Source organism: Arvicola amphibius, chromosome 2, assembly GCF_903992535.2.
Source record: "Arvicola amphibius chromosome 2, mArvAmp1.2, whole genome shotgun sequence".
Lineage (NCBI taxonomy): Eukaryota > Metazoa > Chordata > Mammalia > Rodentia > Cricetidae > Arvicola > Arvicola amphibius.
In genome coordinates this window covers 61,115,723-61,140,307 of record NC_052048.2, presented here as the reverse complement: position 1 = coordinate 61,140,307, position 24,585 = coordinate 61,115,723, and the positions used below count along the sequence as shown (strand labels likewise).

The 24,585-nt window shown below is 49.0% G+C and overlaps 1 protein-coding gene across 1 annotated transcript; it reads right to left on the bottom strand.

Annotated features, from left to right (window-relative positions):
• On the bottom strand, window positions 1-20,625 carry Mxd1 (MAX dimerization protein 1). The gene is made up of 6 exons (XM_038320825.2): window positions 19,934-20,625; window positions 19,532-19,631; window positions 14,013-14,042; window positions 4,057-4,171; window positions 2,612-2,771; window positions 1-2,003 (listed from the first exon to the last, which is right to left on the bottom strand). The coding sequence occupies exons 1-6, from the start codon at window positions 20,004-20,006 to the stop codon at window positions 1,789-1,791; spliced, it is 693 nt and encodes a 230-aa protein (XP_038176753.1). The 5' UTR covers window positions 20,007-20,625; the 3' UTR covers window positions 1-1,788.
• Between the last annotated feature and the right edge of the window lie 3,960 nt (window positions 20,626-24,585).

The window sequence follows — 24,585 nt, the reverse complement described above, 5'->3', positions numbered from 1 at the left end:
CTCAAAGGCGAAACAATTGAAACACAGAAAATAATGGTGCCTCTCAGACACCTTCTGAGTGAAATGAACGTGTGCACAAGTTTTGTCCCCTGGCCACCCTGTGCAGCCCACAAACTTCTCCCGCGGTCTTGGCTTTCTGCCAGCTTGGATGCAGTGAGCGGACGTGGGGGCCCTCAGGGTCTAGTGGGTGGGGACTGAGGGGGTGCCTCAAGGCACAGCTGTGTCTTCTAGACAAAGGACAGACCTGGCCAGACACCTTCACCTACTCAGACTCTGGAAGGAGCTTTACAAATGCCAATGGATCCAGGCTGTGTTTTCTGTGCTAATTTTCAGCTGGTATTTGGGAAACACTCCAACAAGGGGAGGGAGTCGGGGAGAGCAAAAACAGGACTTGGGGATCATTAAGAAAGCCTTCCAAGGACCCCAGAGTCTGTTTGGATCTGAGGACAGGTGCGGGACTGGGTAGCCGCCTGCTGCTGAGTTAGCCATGGAGGTTTAGGTGGCACCTGTGGATCTCAGGAATGTTCCATTACTCCATGACATGGGCTCGGCTCCGAGCAGGCCACAGATTTTACAAATGGTTCAGACTCAATGATAAAAAGATTCACCAGAGGCTGAAAACACCCAGACCTCAAAATACAAATGCAAAAATAGTCAGGGGGAATGAACTAATTTTGTAGACAGCTACATACAAAGTTTCTAGAACATCTATAAAAGCAGTCATAAGAATTTATATTCCATTCCATTCCATTAGTTTATATAAAATGAATAAATAGTATTTATAGGTTTGTGTGTCTTATGTACATACACATGTGCTCTGGTTTAGCTTAAATAAAAATGCCACAAGGGAAGAAAACATCATCCTTTTCAGCCATTGACCCAGAAGTCTCCAGAAGGAAGCTTCCAGATGTGTCCAAAAATAACTCAGCAGGAGGTTTTGGTGACATGGGAACCCTCCTGTTTACTTGCCACAAAGAAGAAATGTGGCCTCTCTCTCTCAGAGACAGTGGCTACTAGCTCAGCCAGTGCCAAAACTCAGTTATTGCTGGGAGTCCGACAGGAAAACAGGTGGGAGTGGGGCCGTGGGGCAAAGAAGCATAATCACTTTCGTTACGTGGGCAATGGAGATCTCATCTATCTCTGAGGTAGGACAATGTTCCAGAGACAAGTAGCATCAACAAACTTGGGGCGTGGGGGTGCCTTGAGACGCGGCACACAGACAGGTCCCCAGAACAACACTCAGGGGGCACACTGTTCTCCTGAGCTGCCGAGTGCCCGCTCTTCAGTGGGGACACGGTGGCACGGTGGCAGGGCCGCAACAGGGCTTGCTGGAGGTATTCCTGGCTTCTCAGTGCTCTGCAGTTTTGCTTTCAAAGCTTCCTTTGGGGTTTCTGAGATTGAGTTCCCTTTGAGAAGTTTGCTTCGGTTTCCTACGTGCCAGACAAAGCGTGAACTTCTCTCCTGGGCGAGGACCATCATAAGCCAGAAAACTAAGACAGCCTGGCCAGCTGCAGGAGGACGGTGCACAGGGGCTGCTGAGAGGTGAAACTTGCTTAGGGCTAAGGATTCTTGGGTGCTTCAAATTGACTGGAATGTACGGTCTCTTAGCGTTGACGTGGATGGACAGAGAAGCTACTGACCGCACTCTTAGAACCACAACCCTACGAGCTTTCTGCAAAATGGACAGAGCTGATTTTGGTCAAGGTGGTACGTGAGGTTGGCGTGCAAGGGCGTCTGGGCAGGTCTGGTACACTATGTGATCAGATGAGAGGACCCTTGGGCCCTCCCCTAGAGCCCGAGAGCTGCCTTGTGCCCAGCCGGGAGCTTGGCTCTCTTGACGCTGGCACTGGAGTAGCCCTCGTCACTGCCCAGGCTCTGCATGCTGCTTCGCTCGTCCGAGTCACTCACGCTGCTGCTCCAGCCCAGGTCCCCAGTGAGGTAGTCTGTGCTCTCCACATCCACGTCCACGTCCACATCCACGTCCACGTCCACGTCCAGCTCTTCTACAGGAAAGGAGACACAAGGGTGAGGGCCTGCTACAGAGCCCTCAGGACATCTCAGAGTTTCCTATACCTCTTCTTGGCTGCTACTATCTAACTCTTTTTAAAAATTTATTCTATTTTTAAGATATTTTTATTTTATGTGTATTGGTGTCTCGTCTGCATGTCTGTCTGAGAGTGTTGGATCCCTTGGAACTGGAGTTGCAGACAGTTGTAAGCTGCCATGTGGATGCTAGGAACTGAACCTCGAGCCTCTGGAAGAGCAGTGTTCTTAACTGCTGAGCCATCTCTCCAGTTCCCTACAATCTAACTCTTTGCAGAGGGGGCTACACCAGTCCTGCTCCTCAACCCCCAAAGGCCTGAGCCCCCTCTCTTTTATAGTTTTATTGCATTTTTATTTAGTGTGTGCATGTGTGCACAAGCAGAGGTAAGAGATGACTTTTGGGGATTGGTTCTCTCCTTCCACCATTAGTCCAAAAGGGTTCAAACTCAGGCTTAATGGCAGGTACCTTTACCTTCTGAGTCACCTTGACAGCCCCTATGAGCCTTGTCTTATCTGCTCTTAGAGTTGGCTCTGTTGCCTGAAGCCCCCCTTGGCAGGTGTGGCTCACCCCTGTCTGAGTCAGAGCGTTCTGAGGACACCACAGAGCCCACGCTGTCCATCCGGGTCCTCTCAGCACCCAGTTTCTCCAGCCGCCTCTTCAGGTGCCGCTGCTCCCGCTGAAGCTGGTCTATTTGGTGGACAGCTTTTCTGTCACAATCTTCAAGTTTCTGCAAGGCAAAGGGTGGTTGCTGGAGTCTATGGGGTGTGTTGTATGCCAGCAAAGAACCTGTACCCCTGCCAGCAGGGAAATGTGTGTTGTCTGTCAAGCTTCTTTTCTTGCCTGGGAGTTGACTTGCCAGTTACTGTGGGCTTTGTCTAACTTCAGCATGCACTGTGGGGCTGGCCTGTCACAGAGATGTAGGGAAAACCCAACAATTTGAATCTTACACCCCTTAACGTTGGTAACCCAGAATACTAGACCCCTGACCAGGTCCCCGTATTTGCAACAACCCTCTGAACATCTCAAGCACTGGAAAGCCATGTGACAGGTGAGCTACAAAAAACACTTCTATTTAAAAAGACGTTTATCCCAGCACAGTCCCAGTTACAAAGCAAGTTCTTATGTCACACCAAACCCCAATTAAATTCTGTTGCTAGCAGGAAATCAGAGCCTTTTTAAAGTCCTGACTCCGAACTACCTAACAGAAGCGTCTGGAAGCTTCCACAGTGACTTATTCTTACAAATCTGCCCCCAGTTCCTCATATTCTGCAGATAATTAATGAGTGTTTAATTGTAGCTGTTTTGCTTCCAACTGAGGCTCTCTCCCAGAGATGTCCTGTATGCAGACTGCTAACCGTTAATACGCCAGTATTTGTCTAACCAAGCCATGGCTGAATGGCGATGCTGGCTCAATAGTGCGCAGGGAGCCAGCACAGACAGACATTGTGAGGTGCTCAGGATGCTCGGACATACAAAGGCCTGGTTCCCTCGTGGCGCTCCAGCACAGTTCTGGGGACAGTCAGCCACCACACAGGACACTGGCAAATGTGCACAGGGGCCCCATGACAGGAAAGGCTCAGCAAAGGCTTTGAGCCCTGGGAGCCCGTGCGGAGATCTGCAGCATGAGAAGAGGCTAGCCATGGAGAAGAGGGGACAAGCTACTGCAGAGGGAATGCCAGGCATGCTGGCCCTGGTTCCAGAACAGGAGAGACCTAGTGAGAGCTCCTCCAGAGTCCCCGAGGCACTCGGAATAACATGTGTAGCTGAGCTACAGCCCATTTGCTTTCCAGGCAGCAGCAGATGTGTTTAGGGCACAGAGCATGTGGGAGACAGTGGTGGGTGCTAAGGGCACATGTCAGGCTGGGCAACACTGAGGTCTTGGTGACGGTGGGGATATCAGTTGCTCAAGGCCACTGAATTTCTGATTGGGCCCTTTAACTGGGTTTTGGATGTCGGGGAGGGAGGCGAGGTAGGAGGAGCCCAGAGATGCAGCTGAAGGCCAGGGCACGTACCTTTATGTGCAATTTGGCTTTTGTCAGCAAACTCAGCGTGGTGTGCCGGCTTGACTCAGGGCCCAGTGGCACCAGCACCTTCAACTTCTCCAGGCACAGGCGGAGATGAGCGCGCCTGCCAACACAGAACCACACAGCACTTGAGACTCCTTCACAGGTTCGGGAGCATGTGACTGCCAGAGCCAGCAGAGGCCAGTGCCAGCAGTACTCTGTGAGGCCAGGAACCTGCACTGCAGCCCAGTGAGTAGCAGAACTCAGGCCTTCTAGACTGATTCCAAATGAAATCTGGGGTGTGGGCCATAAAATTTGCTCACATCAGCTTCTCCTGAATCAGAAGATGACATGCCCAGGGGAAAGTCCTCAACCTGGGTTTCTCTTTCCAAGATATTGAATCTAATCATTGCTGTGCACACAAGTTTTATGCTTGTAGTTATTTACTGAGACAATTTTTTTAATAATAGCAAAGATGGAAGCAACCCAAAGAAGCACTGTTGGGAACTGGTTAAGAGAGTTACAGTATATCTACCCGGGGAAGACCACGCAGTATGAAGAAGACTGAGAATGTGCTCGACGGTCCTGGTCTGCACATGGTAGGAAAGCAAGAGTGGACATTTGTGTGCTTCTGTGTACATGAGTCTGCACAAGCTCATCAGAAACCAGAAGCCCTGGCTGGGCAGAGAGAAGGCAGGTGAGCAGGCACAGAATGAAGAAGGGAGGGATTTTTTTACTGAATAATTTTTGGTACGTTTTGAGTTTTTTTTGACTGTGCAAATCTACTGTTATTCCAACAGTTAAGTATATTTTTTTCCACATGTGGGACAAGTACATCACAGGCCACGCTGATCATGCCTGACTGAGAGAACCACTCCTCCATCTCAGCGTGCTGGACTACAGCTGACGTTGAGATTACAGCCACAGGCAGATCCTGTGACACAGAATGACCAGAAGCACAGGGCCCCCACAACTTCAGATGTTTACAGTTCACTAAAACCTTGGTTTGGACTTCACTCTAGAATGGAACAAATTCCATGAAGATGAGAAACAGCCAACTTCCAGGTGTCTATGTAGGTCTGCCACCCCCTTAAAAGCCTTCCCAAGCCACCGCTAGGCCACAGGGAATCCTTATTCTGGGGTTCTCCATGTGGTTTGGTATCTGTCTCTCAGCCCTTCACTCATCCTTGGGAGGCCCAGCTGAGGCTGACTCACTGACACCCGCGACAGGACTGATGGCTGCGTCAGCTGTCCCGGCGGACTTTAAACTTCGCAGAGACAGAGTCCAGCTCATCGCATCTGCACAGAGGTTGGCCCGGGCAATGCCCATTCCCACACACAGCCAGCCAGACAGCGAGCTTCCAGCTGGTGGGGGCAGCATTGGGCAATGTGGCTTGGATCTCATTCGGAGCCCCCGCCCCATCTGGGTCACGGCGCACTGAGGGCCTCTGAGCTCCGAGCTCAAGGAGCACATGCAAACTGCCCGATGTAAAGGCCTGGGTGCTAATGGTGAAGCTCTGCCCTGTGGAAGAACCCGCAGCAAAGGCAATAGCATTAGCTACTTGCTGGGGGTGGAGGAGCAGAATCTGTGTGCACAATACGGCCGGGGGATAATATTCCAACACAGGTCATGCCATCAGAAGCAAGATGCAGTGCACATGTATGAAAATGCCACAGTGAAACATTACGTGCACACTAGAAGATTAACTAAAGACGCGCCATGAGGGCTGGAGACAGCCAGTGGTTAAGAGCACTGCTACTCTTCCAGAGCCTGGATTGCTTCTCAGTGCCCACGCCGGGCAATGCGCAATCCGTGGAAGATCTGATGCCTCCAGGCTCCACAAGCACCTGCGCTCACGGCACATACCCACACAATTTTTTTCTTTTTTTTCTTTTTTTCGAGACAGGGTTTCTCTGTGTAGCTCTGGTTATCCAGGAACTCATGCTGTAGACCAGGCTGGCCTCAAACTCAGAGATCCTCCTGCCTCTGCCTCCCGAGTGCTGGGAGTACTGCCCATCTTGAATCATAATTTTAAAAAAAATGTAGCTGGATGATGGTGGCGCACGCCTTTAATCCCAGCACTTGGGAGGCAGAGGCAGGGGGATCTCTGTGAGTTCAAGGCCAGTCTGGTCTACAAGCACTAGTTCTGGAACAGGCTCCAAAGCTACAGAGTAACCCTGTCTCGAAAAACCTAAAAAAAAAATCTAGAAAAGGATTAACTATGAGAAAACACCACCGGCAACTCGACAGTGACACGACGTGCTGCGCTGTCTCCCTCTCAGTGGAAAGTCTGCAGACTAACTATGTAGAACCGCTCACCACCTATTGCAAAGACTGCAGGATACTGTCCTCCTGTGATGTGGTCACACACAGACAGACTGGCAGTGTACAGACCTGTCACTGTGCCCCGGGTCATCTTACTGACCCACTAGATGGTCTTCTGTCACCAAGAGTCCTGGCAGGGAAGGTGGTGCCTTCCCCGGCTCCTCCTGTCCCTTCAGCCTGTTGCTAGAAGAGCTAGGCCGCCTTGCACCTGGGTAAGGAGCGTGGGCAGCCTCGAGCCGGCTCTCCAGGAGGAAGGCTGTAACTGGCACGTGCAGACAAGGGTCCGGGTCTACAGCAGCAGTAACACCATGCTTTCAGCTGCACTGCAGCTGCGGTGCTAACAATCAGGCGTGGCCCGTAACCAGCAGTCCACATGGACCATGGGTCAACCACAGTCCTCTCGGTTGTCAAGTACCCCATGCCCTATTTTTATTGCTTTTACCATTCTGCATCAGTCAATTGCGACACAAGCCAACACTAGTTAGTGGCGCGGAGCAGAGGTTGCTTTGCCACTTACTCCCCATGTGACTTTGAACTTCCTAACTCCGAGGTCTCTATTTCCTCATCTGCAGAATGGGTGACAGAGCCTACCCTAGAGAGCCTCTGTGGCTCTCTAGAGGGGCTAGGATCTGAAATGTGGTACCCTGCCTCGGTTGGCATTGCTCTCCCAAGCCTAGCTCTTGAACACAAGGGTAACTGCCCTGAGCAAATATGGACAAGCAGGGAGCTGCAATCTCAGGGTGCTGTCCAGGCAGGGGCTGACTGATAAAACACTCAAAGAAAATGAACATCTGTCCTTGAAATAGCTAGTAAGCAAGCTCACCCTTCTGTGGAAATACAGGCATTGCTTATGTAGAAGGATCAACAAAGTGTTTATAGGCTAGTAAGTGTAGCGGGAGGTCTCTCTGAGGTCCTGTGTGTCATGTGGCAGCAGGATCCAGGTCAGGAGGGAGGCATGTGCTCACTTTCCAGGCTGCAGGCTCTGGCGTTCTGAAGTACCCAGCCTCCTTCCAAACCTTAGTGCAAAGATCTTCGAAATGCAAAAGGCGAGGATGCAAAGACCTTGCTGGAGAGCCACGTACACCTGGACAGCTTAAAACCCTCCCTCAGCAAGAGGAAAGTACCACAGTCAGGAGAGAAGTTAAAACAGTCTGTGAAGAATTAATGGGAAGAAAACTATCAAATGTTGCTGAAGGACCGGAAAATCTGAGGGAATGGAAAAATCCACACATTCCTGGCGATGACCCCTCAAAGCGAAAATGCCAGCGTTCCTCAAATTTAGTTCAAGTCTACAAAACAAAATCCCGACGATTTTCTTTTCATGTTGGAAACTCAGCCTGAACTTTGCCTAGAAGACTAGGTATGTGAGATTGCCAGCATTTTGGAAAAAGCCGAGGAGGAAGGGGCTGCATGGGCGTTAAATCACTGGAAGGCAGTGAGGACTAAAAGTAGGAGCATTGCGGACCCACATCAAGCGAGCAGAACAAACTCGCAAGCAAAAAGAGCTGAATTTAGCAGATGAAGGGCAGAATGCTGCAGAGCCTGGGATGAGTGTGTAGCATCTGGCCTGAGAGTGAGCAGGTCACCACCAAAATAGCCCCACCAGACTCCAGGTCTTAATGTAAAACACACTCACACGTGCACAGTGTTGGTAGGTTTGCCCAACTTTCCTTAGTCATGAAGGATGGAAAACCAAATACCTAAGCGAAAGAGAAATGCCCCCGGGGCGGGTGGTGTCTCCCATGCCAGTGCCTCGGTGTGGAGACTGTGCAGGTGGGAGCTCCAGCCTCCAGGGACTGCCCCAGCTTCTGACAGAGAAGTGTCTGTGTTGAGCGCATCTCTTTTGCAGGGCCCAATTTTAAATATGAACCCGACAGCATGCTGAGCACTTGCTGGTAAAGGGGCGGACACCCAACCAGGTTCAAGGTGGCTGCCATGTGGCAAATGCTTGGTTCTTAATTCCACCCTTAATTCCCTGAAGAGTTTCTCAGGGGACTACAGCGTGTACTCCTTCCCTCCCGGGCGCTGTGACAGTGCTGGAGAAAGCAAGCCCCTGCCTCAGAGCCATTTAAACTCAGCTCTCATCTGAAGCATCTGAAGGGCTCCTTTTGCCCTCGTCCTCACTTACAGCCTCTCAGAGATCCCATGTGTGGTCCATGATAATCTCTCCTCTCTAACTGGGTCACACCTACTCACTGTCCCAATCACTCACTCACACTGAACTTTCTAGGTGGCCACCTCACTACCAAGGGGGAAAAAGATGCCAACTTCTGTTTCTTATCAAGCACAGGACCCCAGAGATCACACTGTGCCTGCCCATGCTGACAGGAGTCCCCTGGAGCATGATGCACTTGACCATACTCAGGGCTTGTGTTTTCATTAGAAGGTGCCTGTGGCTGCCATCCAGAAAGCAGAGGTGGGCTTTCGGGCTTGGTCTCCCACCAGGGCATGTACACAGATCCCTTCAGGAGCACTGGATGTAAACAAACTGCACTGTGCGGAGCCACAAGAACTAAGTCTTACTAAGGAATCAAAGCCTTCATGAAAGTAAGCAGGGGTCTCAGCTGGTCTTGTGTTGAGAACAAAGTCTTACTAAGCTAAACAGGTGAAGATTACAAGTCACACTTTAAGGGAAAGTGAAGGTCTATTTTCCTTTTTCTCCTACAGTGATGCCTTCATCAACTGCGTAGTGGAGATCACTAATCTGATTGAAGCCCTGGAAGAATCCTCATCCCCATGCTGACAAATCTCCATAGAGACACAAGGAGCAACACACCCAGCGATGTGCAGCAACAGCTATGCAGCATCTCCATGCGGAAGACAAGGACTGTCTAACCCGGGGACTATGCAGTCGTGCCTTTGTAGTATTTCTTGCTCCAGGGTTTGATTTTCATATAAAATAGATTCTAATGAGAACCTGCTAGCTCTATCACACCCTGGGACTGTTAATTTTGGCAGTGAGGTCAGAGCACCCTCAGAGCCCAGGTTGGGAGGGGGCTGGAAGTTGGAGAAGCAGACAACACAGGTTTCTCTCTTCCCCCAGCCTCCAAAGGTTGATGGCACCAGAGGTGAGCACCAGAAAGAAAGTCCTAGTGATACACCGTCAGCACAGCCTGCATCTGTATACTGATCCCTGCTGAGGATCAACAGCCTCTGCCTTCACTCCATGTGCCAACAGCCAAGAATTGATGATGATATCTTACAATGAAATCTGAATGTGGTCAAGGGTGTGCAGAAGCCAAGAGTGGCATGAGACACAGCACACCCTGGCCCTGTGCACAGCACACTCTGGCCAGTGCCCACCACACCCAGGACCTGTGCACACCACACCCAGGACCTGTGCACACCACACCCATGCCCAGTGCACACCACGCCCAGGTCCTGCACACACCATGCCTGACCCTTCTGATATAAAGAATACAGCCATCTGGAAAGTCAGAAACCTAAGGAAACAGTTCTATGGACCTACGATTACCAGAACATTCTCCAGAAAAACTACTGGCATGGTCTCTCATGCCAGGCTAGGCACCACCAGAATCAAATAAAAATCACAGCCCAGACCAAGGTTGCGAATCTGCACAGAGCACACACACAATCTTTAGTCACAAGATCAGAAGACCCTGACTCTGGCAAAGCCCACACTTGTACCATCCCAGAAAACACGGCTCTGCTACTGAAGGAGAAGCCAGAGTTTTCTTCTGGGCAGGCCTCTGCTGTGCCACTGGCTCCCGATCCCATCACCATGGCTGGTGTGTTGGCAGCCCCATCACTACAGGGTTTCCTGAGACACTTACACCAGAGCAGTTCCTAGACAAGAGACAGAGCAGAACCCACACCCGGCATGCAGTGAGAGACAGGAAGGATTCCTGTGTTCTGAAGATCACCAACCTGTTAATCACAAGAACCGACAGCAACCAAAACTATGCAAATCCTACACACTTTTTGCAAAAAAAAAAAAAAAGTGTAATGTTTATGGGGAAATGTTACAAAGCTTTGCTTAGAGACAGAAAAGAGATCTGAGCAAACTAAGAAACACCGAGTCCCGGATAGAAAGATCTAGTAGCTTAGCATATACTCTTTCTTGCTTGTTTTGTTATTTTGGGTTTTTTGAGAGAGGGTTTCTCTGTGTAGCCCTACCTGTTCTAGAACTGACCTCAAACTCAAGAGATCCACCTGTCTCTGCCTCCTGAGTGCAGGGACTAAAGGCCTGTGTTGCCGCCACCTGGCTTAGCATCTACCCTTAAAGGCTAATTTTATTGGATTTATGCAGTTTCAACTTTTTTTTTTTTTTTTGGTTTTTTGAGACAGGGTTTCTCTGTAGCTTTGGTGCCTGTCCTGGAACTAGCTCTTGTAGTCCAAGCTGGCCTCAAACTCTCAGAGATCCGCCTGCCTCTGCCTCCCGAGTGCTGGGATTAAAGGTGTGCACCACCACCACCCAGCCAGTTTCAACTTTTGAAATCCTAAGAATTTGGGAGAGGAGGAATAGGAGGACTGATTAAAAAACTTTTGGAATTGGGCTTGGCAGCAGGTTATCACAATCCCAAGACAGGTAGGCTGAGGTAGGAAGACCTCCAAATTCAAGGTCATCCTGGGCTACTAGCAAATCTGAGGCTGCCTGGACTATAGTAGTGAAGTTCTGTTTCAAAAAAGCAAAGGAAATATTTTCATAAGAAACCATGGCTATAGAGGCTGGAGAAAAGCTCAGCGGCTAAGAGTATCAGTTGCTCTTCTAAGAGGACCCCAGTTCCGTTCCCAGCACCCACACAACAGCCCAGCATAACTGTCCATAACTCCAGTTCCAGGAGGATCTAACACCCTCTTTTGAGCTCTGCATGCAATAGGCACAGAAGCATGTAAAATACTCGTGCACATAAATTAAAATCAATAAGTTTATAAAACAAATCAACAAAACCCTTGGATGGAAGCCGGAGTTAGTTACACAGAGGGCAAGAGCCGTCAGAGCAGACTGGTTTCCTGAGGATGAACGGTACACCAGACAGTTACATGACAGACGCGCTTCCATGCACACGCTCCACCTATGGAGCAAACACTGCCACTGTCCTCGCATCTTCCTTGCTTCTTACAAATGCCAGGTTGAGCAACTGTTGAGCCCCAACCTGGGGTAGGGCTTGTTCTGAATGCCACAGAAACCCGAGCGTACCCAACTCTCCAATACCAAAGGGGGAAAAATCCCATCTTAGACCTGGACAGGCTCCAAAACTACATAGAAACCCTGTCTTGAAAAACCAAAATTAATAATAATAATATTAATGTATGTTTGTGTACATGTACTACATGTGTGCTTGGTACCCACGGATGTCAAGATTCCTTGGAACTGCAGTTACAATTGTGAGCAGCCTGTATGTGCTAGGAATATTATCCCAGTACTCTCCAAGAGCAGTCAGTGCTCACAACCACTGTGCTAGCTTTCTAGCTACACACACACACACACACACACACACACACACACACACACAAAACTGTGGATCGGAGAGTGTAACTCAGTAGGTGATTGCTGGGTTCGAGCCCAGCACAGCACAAACTGGGTGTGGCGGTGCACGGAGAGGGAGAAGGGTCAGAAAAACGCTAACTTCTTCCCCTGGGTTGCAGTAACCAAGGTGTGACTAAATTAAGCGATGGAGGCCTTACTTCCTTCCTGTTCAGACCACACACTCTAAACCAGGCAAAGACTTGTTAGGACCAAATTCCAAAAGGGACAGAAAGCAGGGGACAACAAGCGACTCCTGAAACAAGCACAAGTTGAAGGGCACACGAGAGCAATCTGAGGTCTGTGCAGCCAGTGCTGACTTCAAATCATAGACACACAGACACACTCAGACACCCCCAATACACATAATCGCGTGCATGCTCACACACATACACACACACACACTCACTGACATTGTGAAATGCTCTCATAGAGGAAAAAGGCATAAAATCCCAGAAGGCTTGGGATGCAGTCTGTTTTCCCTTTGCAGTGCTGGGATGGAACCCAAGGCTGTGCATGCCAGACATGCCCTCCACCACGGAGCCCGGGCCCAAAGGGCTGAAACTGGATAATGCAAATAGATGGCCACGCGAGGGTCTGAAAGAAGGGTGGCCTGAGGCGGACAGAAGAGAGTCTCTAAGGATGGGACAGGGAGGCCGCGCTGCCATCTTCTACACGAAGACAGTTCGGAGTTTCTAGCCCCTAACGCCTGAACCCTGAAAGCATAAAGGCGGCTTGGGCTTAGAGCAATGAGCAGGGCGCAGACGCACACGATCACATTCACCTCAAACCCTGTAGGGGACCAGGACTGACCGTTTGGTTTTCTTCCCAGGCCCTGCCTGCTAAGGGTCTGGCCTGTCTTTTCCTGGGTGAAACTTAAAACAGAATTCTGACCCGACGTTCAGAGTCAGGGTTGCTTTTGAGGGTTTGCCGGAAACAGGGCCATCATCACAGCAGACGGCCTGTGTACACGGCAGGGAGAAGAAACCTTTCTACCTGGGAGGGCAGCCTGCATGCCGGGGGAGGGATGCTCAGGCCACCAAATGAGGCTGTTCCACGAGAAAGTCACCTGGGGAGCTTCTGAAGAATTCTAGTGCAGATCCTCAGCCCAAAGCAATTAAGTCTGAATCACTACATGAAGGATGGCATTATTTGTTTTAAAGCTCCTCAAAGAATTATTATTAATTGTTTCTCAGTATGGTAGAGGTCTGCGGTCATGCTTTTTTTTTTTTTTTTTTTTTTTTTTTTTAAAGAAGCCTTTACTTCCGGACAGTGGTGCAGTGGTGGTGGTGTACACCTTTAATCCCAGCACCCAGGAGGCAGAGGCAGGTGGATTTTTATAAGGTTGATGCCAGCCTGGTCTACAGAGCAAGTTCCAGGATAGCCAGGGCTACACGGAGAAACCTTGTCTCGAAAAACAAAACAAAACAACAAAATGTTCTGGTGATGTGACATTTTGGTGAGTGTGGGAAGCTGGAGGCCGGGTGGACACACAGAAAGACTGCAATTCGCTTCACCTTTGTGTGGTAAAACTTTTCCCACTAACATTCTATTTTACAGAACCAGTAGAGATAAACAGCTGCTTTCTGCCCAGAAATCACGTGTATGCATGTTTAACACATTTTAAAAATTAATTAGAAGTTTTTCCAGTGAGTCTGAAATGCAACAGAGCTGAGAACTTCTAGGCAACCCCACTGAAGAAAGGGCAACCAGGAGTCAGGTAGGGTTTGGGGCAAGGCGAGGCGCAGAGGATGGCAGGTCCCCTCCAGAAACAAACAGCACCCAGACCTCCAGGCATTTCCTTCCTTATTTTCCATATGCACAGCTGCCTGAATCGAGACTCCTTATTCACAAGTTAACTGCAGGCATGCACGTGTGTGCACATGCATTGTGCATTTCACGCCCATGTGGTTAAGAGCACACTCCCGCGCAGGCACCTCTCACTATCTGTGGGAGTCATCTGAAGGCATTCCCTGGGAGTGGGTGGGTTGAGGGGAGGGCAGCCAGTTCTTCATCCCCCAGGTGATGCAAGCGCAGCACTGGCTGGAGGGTCTGAGTGAACTCCTAACTCAGGGGTCCCCACTGGGAGCGGGGTGGGAGGATTAAAAATGGGGTGAGTAATGACTGCGTCAAAATCCAGATCCCACTCACCTGTTCTTCTCCATCTCGTTGTGAGTTGACCTGGAAGAGGAACAAGAGAATAAGATTACTTTTGTCTTTCAAAAAATCAATTATTCTTGTCTTTTTTCCCCCCTTGCAATCTTTCTTGTGTTAAAGACTAACTTCAGTCTGGGCATGTTCTCCATCTTACTTTCTGAGACAAGGCCTCTCAATGACTCTGGAGCTCTTTGGCTAGACTGGTGGTTGGAGAGCCCAGGGTTCTGTCTCCATACCCACGGAGATGCCTGCTCCCAAGCCCGACTTGTACACGAATGTCAGGCGTCCCATGGTTTACAGCAAGCATATCAGTCCAGCTATCTCCCTAGCCTCCATTTTAACTTTTTTCTACAAAGTTGGTAGAGAGAAGGTAGGTGCGGGTACCCCCCAGCTTCTTCTAAAGGAGTCAACTGGGGAGTCAGATAATTAAAAATCTTTAAAGCAGTTCAAGTGGCTGGAAAGATGGCTCAGTTATTAAGAGCACTTGGTGATCTTGCGGAGGACCTGGGTTCAATTCCTACCACCTACATGGCAGCTCAACTGTCTGTAACTCCAGTTCTCCAGGGGATCTGATTCCCTCTTCTGACCTCTGTGGGTACCAGCTACATACATGATGCACATGACATACATGCACACAAAACACTCATAAACACAAAATATAAATCTAACGAAAAACAGCGCAAGTTATTCCAGTGGCTTATTAGGAGGCTTGCAGCCCTTCCTAAGGAGGAAGAGGGTCACTTACAAAACACAGTTGTACAGTGTGGTGTGCCCTGGAGTTGCGTAACATTACAAAGCCTTCTTTATGCTATCTGTAAAGGCAGGGCGGTGGCGTCATCTCCCGCCTTACCTCCTAAGGGTCGCATATACTAAAACATGATGCTGTTTGGTTACAAAATCCAATTTTAACTGGTAAAATAATTCCTCCCCAATTCAGCTCCTAAATTAAATGTCTCGTGCAGAACCTCCAGAAGCCGCTGCTGCCCCACAACAGTGAGGTACACCAGGGCTTTGCAAATTCAACATGAAGACAATGTCTGGTAAAAGCAGGAATTGGGATAAAAAAAAAAAAGACCAGCTTTGCTCTCTGTAGTGCTGTAGATGAAATAATTTTGCTATCCCGTCCTTGGTTAACCCCTCTGTTAAATGGGAATAAAGATAATTGCCGATAATCTACTAAAGAAGCGTGGATCAATGAGGAAGCAACTATAAAAGTGACTGGCAAGGGTCGGATGAAAGGCATGCTGGGTGAGAAACCCATGATTAGTGTTTATAGCTGTCCTTGAGGACTAGGCCTTGCCTTGGACTTCATGGACAGGGTTCCACCATCATGAGAGTCAACACGACTCATCTACATCCTCATGCAGCTTCTCTGCGACCAGACAGAAATGCAAGAAAGACTGAATCTGGACCTATCATGTGGAATTCTCTGGAATCGAACTGACTCTGGTTGTGAATTCTGTGAGCCTGGGAGGTAAAGCGTCATGGCAGCCACGGCAAATGCTCAGCCATGTATAGTATCATATATAACATCATTGGCACCGCAGCCAAGTTCACTCACAGGGCTATGTGTGTCTGTGTGGGGGCAGAGGGCTGATTTCAAGCAAGAAATTTCTAGCCCAGCATTAAAATTTCTCTTCTAGGATTGGTAAAAAGGCTCAGCAGATAAAGGTGCTTGAGGCACCACCTGGTGACCTGAGTCCCTCCACCTGGTGGAGGGGGGGAACCAACTTCTGAAAGTTATCGTCTGTCCTCCACAGGCCGACCGAGGTCCATGTGCACCTACACACACACACACACACACACACACACACACACACACACACATACACACACATACACACACACACACATACACACACACACACATACACACACACACATACACACACACACATACACACACACACACATACACACACACACACACATACACACATACACACACACACACACGAATAAGAAGGTAATTAAAGCAAACTTGTCTTCTATAAGGCCCCAGAAGATTAATTTCTGCTCATGACAAGAAACAAATGAGAAAATAATGATGGCATTTAAAGTTTTGTTTCTAGGATCCCCAAACCAGTTTTCAGTTGGTTCCCTGGGTTCTCCATCAGTCTGGTCTATGTCTTTCAGGGGTTGGCAGGGACCCTCTGTTAACAAGAATCTGACCTGAACTGCAAACACGTGGCTTCAAACACGTGACGTCTTACCTTTAACTGGGAATTCTAAGTTCAAAGTCTGGCAGGTTTTTTTTTTTTTTTTTTTTAATGGATACCAGTGGATGCCTAGTGCTGGTCGAGACTTCCTTGTTTAACTACAGAGAGGGAGCGCCCCCCCCCCCCCCCCCGTCCCTGAAGACTGGGAAGAGAAAGAGCACCTAGGGTACTCTTCACCAGCAACTTCAGGATTCTTTGAAAAGCTACAGACAAATGATTTATATCTACATAAAAAAAAAAAAATCTGAATCCCCAGGTAACACTTTATCTACAAATTCTGCAGGAAGTGTAACTCTGCAATTTTTGACTCAAGTTTTAGAAACGACAGGTTTTCCTTGATTTCCTTGAGTGTTGAACACACGGTGCCTTTTAAAGGGGCAGCCATCTAAAAGGTGGAAGTGAAGTGTGCTCGGCTTGCTGAACCTGAGTTAGTCATTAATCAGCAGCAGCCACCCCCACCGACTGGTGAGCACCCCGATTTTAATTACGGTATAGGATGATGCACAGATACGTTCTGTGTCAGCCATTTTCCATGCAGGCATCGAGGACGTGAGGACTCTGGAACGGCCATAAGGTCAATCCTTCCCTATACAGCACACCCTAATAAAAAGATAACTCAGCCCAGGGCAGTGTGTCAGAAAGGCTCCTCGTGTTAGGTCGGCCTCACGGCCGCTCCTTATAAAATAGTTCAGTGACCAAGGCCCGGACTTCCTCTTTCACGTCAGTGGCAGAGCCTGTTTTCCTCATGTTACCGACATACACTTCTGAAAACTCTACCACAGGGGAAGGCACGTGTATGACGTTCCAGCTATTTAAAAGCCGAGGCAGGAAGAACATCAGACCCAGGAGTTTGGGCTAGCCTGGGCAACAGGACTGTCTTTACCTTTTTTTGCCTCCAGTGCTAGGGACTGAACTCAGTGCCTCACACATACTAGACAAGCATTCTACCACTGAGATATACCTTATGCCACAAGATGTTTTTCTTTAAAAACAACAGCAAACAAAAACAAGAAAAACAAAGCTCTCAGTTTCAATTCTAAATAACTAAATGATTTTAAAACCCAGTAGGAAAGAAAAATCCTGTTTTTCTAATCTAGTAGTTCTTTGGATGATTCCAAAGCAACTGACATTCACTATGCTTGTTACTATTGTTACCACTACTACTACTACTACTACTACTACTACTACTTACTACTATTATTATTATTATTATTATTATTATTATTAATCTTTTGACAAAAGCAGATTTAAAACTGCATTTTCAGTTCCCAAGAAGTTTCAAATAATGACTGAATCTCATTTTTTATTGTTCAAAGCAAAATATTTCCTCAGACTCCACAAGCAAAGAGCAAAACATTTCAACCTGAACACGAACATGTCACTGTCAAAGCATTCTGTGAACCAGCAGTATCTCCCTGGCAGGGTCCCGGGCAGAAGGCTGACTCTGGCTGGTGTCCAGCTCCTCTCTGACGGCGCTCTCGCTCCTCAGGTGAGGGACGTGCCAACACCCACGGAGGAGACCATGCCTACAAAACCCACCTGCTCAGACTTCAACCCTTCCCACATAGGCTGCATCACAGCCATTCACTGGCAGTGAGGTACATGGACAGCGGGGACAGCCCTGACTCTAAGAACAGAAAGCAAGCCTCTTAACAGAAACGTTTTCAGCTTCTGCAGAGCCCAGGAACAGCAGCCACCTTCCAGCAGGACTGTGGGCTCACAACAAGAGGTCTCTGGTGCTTCGTTTAGCATTTTAAGCTCTTTCTATGCTTTTTGAATCATCCTTCCGGGACCAAGTCACTACACAGCCTCTCTACTCCCCATTCCTCAGCACCCCCAGCAACCTTTCTATAAAGGGGGAAAATAGTGTTAAGGCATCAAAGTCTAAGACTAGCAAGGTGGACAATTCCTCCCAACTCGGGTGGTAATAACAAAGGCAAAAGTGAAACACACTAGTACAGAAACGACAACAAACAACACCCGAGCCTTCGAGTTCTATGTGCAACTATTACAGAATGCCGTGGAGCCCTTTCGGATGCCACTGCTGGACTCAGATCAGCACGGGCATCCTCCTTGAAGGCTGCGGTGCCCACGCGCAGTGCTACTGACTACCACCGCTAGGCTATGCTGGGTGAGAGGGTGAGGAAAACCCGCCAGGTAGTCACCGGGTTAGGTCCACCCTTCCTGTGCCTTAGTCAGGAGCGTTGCGCAGTGTGAGGCTCAGTCTGTGATTCCAACGCTAGGGACTATGGACAGGGTGAGCCAAGGGCAAGGTGGGTGAATTCAAGGTGTGAGTGGGCACTTCCTGGGGTTTAGTGGTCTGTATTAAGCCACAGAAGCTACCTTATATGGTACTCCATGTGCTCGTGGGAAGTTATTCATGAGGGGGAGGGATTAGGATTCTAAATTGCTGATGAAAATGTCAATAATTTTAGGCATGGCCTAAATTGAACGGCCTTAGTAACATGGACTCCTACCAACTAGTTAGGGTTTCTTGTTTTTTGTTTTTGAAACAGAGTCTCACTATGTAACCCTGTGGTCTCTCTTGTAGCTAGTCTGGAATTCCCAATGTAGACCAGACTGGCCTCCAACTCACAGACATTCACCTGCCTCTGCCTCCTGAGTGCTGAGATCAGAGATGTGCTCCATCACACAAGGGCAAGGAGGGGGATATTGGGACAGTCACAGAGAAGAACGTTATTGTGGACCAGGGGCCGTGAACTCTCAGTCACAGCTTTCAGGAAAAGGCTGGAACTTGCTGATACCCAAATGGTACGTGCACCTTCTCACAGAAGTGGGCTCTAACCTCAATCACTCTGCTCAGCCAACAGAAACAGAGGTCACATCCGGGTTATCAGACAAACTACTGCATTGAATTTACATGTTAAATATAAATTTCTACCACCTGTGCCAGGCCAGATACCTCGTTTATGAAATCTTCACCATGACCAGCAAAATCAACTGATAACACGTTGCGTTTCGACCGAAAGGAAAGGAAACGTGGGACTCTGTTGCTTGTAAAGAAGGCAAAAGTGCTGACCCTGCTGCTAGTCCCAAAGAGTTTTGCTTTGTTCAGAGGGTGAAATGTAGATTTTTTTTTTTAAAAAAAAAGGTCATAATGAAATGTAAGACATTCCTACTTTCTCCTCAGTTTCCTCAACTTAAAAAGAAGGGTTATTTAGCACTATGCCTGATTCCCGGACCTTCGATGTGTCTGTAGGGCTAGAATCCCAGCAGCCAACTCACAATCAGCAGTCGTGTTAGCTACAGAGAAGGGGAACATTGAGCAGTTACCTGCTACTGGTGCTGTTCTTCTTGGGTTTGTTCCTCCGTTTGAAGGCATCTCTGTCCTTGCTACTGTATGGCAACATGGAGGCATACCCATGTTCTGCTTCTAGAAAACCGAGGGGTCCCGTTAATGAATGGGCCCAGAGCATCTGACACCCTGTCCCCGCGTCCGTCTGTCTGTCCGAGTTCGGGGCACCGGCCGGGCGCAGGCAGGCGGAATTCTGAGAACAATGCCTGCTCTTTCCTGGCGTGGACGCCCTCGGTTCGGAGCAGGTGTGGAAGGTTCCAGCTGCTCGCCGCCCCCCGCGCTCGGCTTTTGGGGCGCGGGCCCGGGGGTTGGCGCTCGCGGCCGGCCCGTGCCCCAACCACCCCAGCGGCCGCCCGCCCGGCCCGCAGCCCGCCGTGCACCTCTCTCCCGCCGCTCCAGGTAGTCGGCCGCCTCCAGCAGCAGCTGAATGTTCATCCCGACGGCTGTCGCCATCCTGCACCCGGCGGGCCGCCTCTCGGTGCCCGCGGGCCGCCGGCCGGGAACGCCGAAAAGCCGCCGCGCTGGCCAGCCAGGAGGGACAGCGCTGGGACGGCAAGGAGCCCGGATCCCAGCCGCGGCCGCCGAGTGTTTATCCCGACTCGCCGCCGCCCGCCCCCGGTCCCGTCCCTTGACAGGCCCGCGGCGGCTGTGCCCCTCATTGGGTCGCCCTCGGCACAGCCCGCCCCTGGACTGCCGCGATTGGAGAAGTGCCCGCGACCCCGCCCCAGAAGCCCGCTCCTCTCGCTGGTTGGCTGGGCTTGACAAGGCCCGGACTCCGCCCCCTGCACCCTATTGGCCGCAGGACTCGCAACTCCGCCTCGTGCTCCTGCCTGCTTCCCATTGGCTGCATGCCGACAGCCGGGCCCCCTTGGGCTCTGCGGGCATTGGGCAAGCACAGTACAGGGAATGCCGCTGCACCTGCAGCTCATTGGTTGAGCCCTCGGAAACCTCCCGGCTACGATGACGTCACCACTTTGCCCAAGCAGCGGCCCACTTCCGGGTTGCTGATTGGCTGTGAGGCAGGAGGGCACGGGCGAAGGCCCGCCCACTGGACACCGACCTGTTGCCCACTGTCTCCGGGGAGAACTTCAGGCCTAGCCGGGTACCTCCGACAGATGGCGGCACGTAGCTCCCACCCAAAGGGTGGGCGGGGGGAGGGGGGATGTCCGGCTCCCCTAGACCATGCTTGCACCTAGTGGCCCGGTGCCTACAGAGTAAGGCTGAACCCGAGGCCGCTCCTTTAATCCCAGAAGAAAACACTCCCGAGCAGGCCTCTCTCCCAGCCCACTAACAGAGTACTCCACCGATACCCACTGGAAAGCTCACTGTAAACACAGGCCCTTGAGCAAACACGATTTTTGAAATGAGAGCTCATTCGAGACCCAAAATGCAATGTCTACATCTCCAATTTAAAAGACAGGAATAAAGCTACAGGGTAAGAAGTTCCAAAACTGAAATGAGCAGGATATTTTTAAATAAGACGTATTAGTGCTGCCAGCATGCAGTGTTAGCTTTCTTGGGGCACAGTTGTCAGGTAACCTACCAACACTGTTTTCACCCCTCGGGACAACCTCAAGGAGTTCTCATCCTTACCTACATTTTGCACATGAGGAAAAGGGGCTCCGAGACAAGTAACTTTTCTTTTCTTCCTTAGCTTGGGGAAAGACCTCTGAACCCCATGTCCTCCCACCTACAACTGGCCTGGCAATCCTCTGATTTGGAGTTGTACGAAACAAAAACAAAACAAAAACCAACCAACCAACCGACCAAACCAACCCAAAACACCCCACAGCAGGTACAGAGAATTGCAGACAGTCAAAGAACACAATCAAACACAATCAATCCACATGGTGGATGGGGGTGCAGCTCAGCAGCAATGCTGCCTGGCCTGTGCAAGGATCCAAGGGCTCTATGCTGACACACACACGGAAAACACACAACTTGGAAATAAGAATGGAGAAAAGAACCACTTGAAACATTTTTAAATTGTATGTGTCTGCTAAAATTTAAAGATTAAGGTAATAAAAGCAACTATTAAAGTAACCAATTTAATATTCCTAAACATGCTCTGTTTTGGCCATTTTAACATCTTGGATTTTGCACTTTTATATTTCCTCCCAAGTTTCTCTGAATATTTGACATCTTTTCAGTCTTTTTCTTTTGCTCTCAAAAATTAGTTTCAACCCAGTCCTATTTCAGGATCATAATTCTTCCCCTACAATTACTCCAGCTGAAAAGCCACACGTTCCTTTTTAAAGAGAGGGGGGTCAGGGTTTGAAACCCAAACCAGAGAGAGCAAATAAAGCAAATAATTTAAGCGCCAACAAGTCTAAATTCAACTCCAAACAAAAATACTCAACTATATAAATATCAGAGAATAAGACCAAGGAACACAGCAGCTTCCTTTCCTGGTGATGGAAGAAGAGGATTATGACACCAACTAGGACTTGACACCAGGAAGAACAGAGCATCTGGTGCCATCTGCTGGCACTGAAGCAGCAAGAGGAAAACAAAGGGTGCTGGAGCTTCCAAAGCCCCAAACCCACAGCTTCAGTCACTACATACATGTGAACTGATAGGCAGAGCCTTGCCTCCCAAACATGTGGGTTCTAAAATGCTTGAGCCCCAGTTTTACAACAAGAATTTTAATAAAAAAGCTGCATATGATAACATAAGGAAGGTGCTTTGATGTGGGAGTCCCCTCTGTATGCTGTGAATAGCATGGGCTAATAAAGGAACTGCTTTGGGCCTACAGCAGAGCTATAGGGGAACAGCGCTAGGCAGAGAAAACTAAACAATGCTGGGAGAAAGAAGGGCGGAGTCAGAGAGAAACCATGGAGCCACCACCAGAGACAGACACACTGAAACTCTTCTGGTAGGCCACGACCTGGTGGTGATACACAGATTCGTGGAAATGGGTTAAATTAAGATGTAAGAGCTAGCCAATAAGAAGCTAGAGCTAATGGACCAAACAACAATTTAAATAATACAGTTTCTGTGTGATTATTTTGGGGCTAAGCAGCCAGGAACTAACAAGCAGCCTCCTTGTTACAGATGCTTTGCAGCATGCAAGATAAAACTAAGGACTGAGTAGCTAAAACAGAGAAACAAAAACATAGGGCATGGCTATGGGACAAACTCTGTCTAGTCTCTGAGCCCCTCTGGTTCCTGGGTGAAAGGTCACTGCCCACGCTGAGCTCATGCTGTCACATCTGACCAAGGAGGGCTGCTCTGGCGAGCACCTCAGAACTGGATGCCCACAGCCCTCAACTGTCTGAGGCTAAGGCTGTGGGAACAAAACATTCTTCACAATCAAGGTTACAAAATCACTCTGAAATAAATTTTGTCTTCTAAGTTTTTGAGAAACTGATTCCATTTTTGGAGGAGTAAATATCCAAATAGGACATTATTGCTTTAATATCAACCCCTTCTTTGCAATCACTGTGAACACTTCAGTGCCATGGCTTCTCTCATCATGACATTAGAATCTTCAAAACTTCTAAACACATACATACACACATACATGTATATAAACCCATATGTAATACATATTGCACAGCACACAGAGGAGGGCATCAGGGCTTGCTAAAGGTAGATTAATTTACACAGGCACAGAAAACTCTACAAGTTTCTAAATTAATTACATAAATTGAATTATAAAATTACTTCTATATGTTATTTGTTAAAAGAAAAGACAGAAAAAGAAGCAGGTTGTGGTGTAGCACACCTGTAACCCAGCACTCAGGACTGGGCAGGCAACAGTGGCTTATATGTACGAGGGCATTAGGGGCTGGAGAGTAAGCAGACTCGGTGGTGGAGAGCAACTGCTGTACTGCACAGGATCTGGGCGTGGCTCACAACCACCTGTAACTCCGTTCCAGGCGATCTGATGGCCTCTTCTGGTCTCTGCATGCACATGATGCGCATACAGACAAGCAGGCACAAACACATAAATACAACTTAAAAATCGGTAACTTTAAAAAAGAGAATCAGTCCTATTTAACTTAATGTCTTAAATATTTTCCAAAAATAAATATTATGTAGTTAAAAACAAAGATCAGAGGAGGAATACAGCAGGCACTCTATGGAACCGGGGCTGTGCTGGCAGACAAGGCAAGGCCCGTTTCTCAGAAGGGAAGGACCAGCTGGGGAAAGCACAGAGGACCTAAGTTTGCACTAAGCTCTGGAAGCAGGCTTGGAGAGCAGGCGTAGCACCTCCTACTGCAGGGGAAAGGAGAAGCTTAAACGACTTATTATATAACCCAGTAATTTTGCTTCTACATAGACTGTCCAGGGAACCGAGAATAAAAATGTGTTCACTGCAGCTGGGTGCTGTGGTACATGCCTTTAATTCTAGCACTGGGGAGGTAGAGGCAGGAAGACTTCTGTGAGTTCCAGTTCCAGAACTGCCAGGGAAGTTCTCAAAAAATAAACAAAAATGTGTTCATACAAAAGCGTACTAGTGTCCGTGGGTCATTGTTCACAAAAGCAAAAGCAACCTAAATGCCCATCTGCTGTTGCTGAACTATAAGCAAAAACATGCTATAAGCTCAGAATGGAGCACCAGTCAGCTGTACAAAGGGACACCAATCCATGCCACGATGAGGATGATGCCAAGTGAAAGCAACCAGACGGAACTGTGCGTGAAACACCCACAACAGGCACACATGTAGAGACACAGCACATGCTAGTGAGCTGTGGCAGCATTAAGAGTTGACAGTTTTAAGAGAGTTCACGGTTTCTTCAAGACGAGACGTGAAGATGGATGGGTGCCTGCACACTGAGCACACTGACAACATGAACACGTCTAGGAGAGAAAACACCCAGAGAAGAGTGGGTAGTGACCCCAGCCACAGATCCAAGTGCAGTGAGCTATGGTGTGAGTGCAGATTCCACAGGAGCCTGGGACTGCAGCAAAGTGGGCGTTATTCTAACTATCACTAAAATGGGGGGGGGGGCATGCAGTGATGTCGGCTGCGGGGTGGGGAGTAAAGAAGCCAGCAAGAGCAAAGAGAGGGGGCTCATCTGGAAC

Excerpts from the sequence above, each read along its gene's own strand:
- Mxd1 (XM_038320825.2), bottom strand. The coding sequence starts at position 20,006 with ATGGCGACAGCCGTCGGGATGAACATTCAGCTGCTGCTGGAGGCGGCC. Across the intron at positions 14,043-19,531 it reads AAGAACAGCACCAGTAGCAG|GTCAACTCACAACGAGATGG; the intron begins GTAACTGCTCAA and ends TTCCTCTTCCAG. Across the intron at positions 2,772-4,056 it reads AAGCCAAATTGCACATAAAG|AAACTTGAAGATTGTGACAG; the intron begins GTACGTGCCCTG and ends TTTGCCTTGCAG.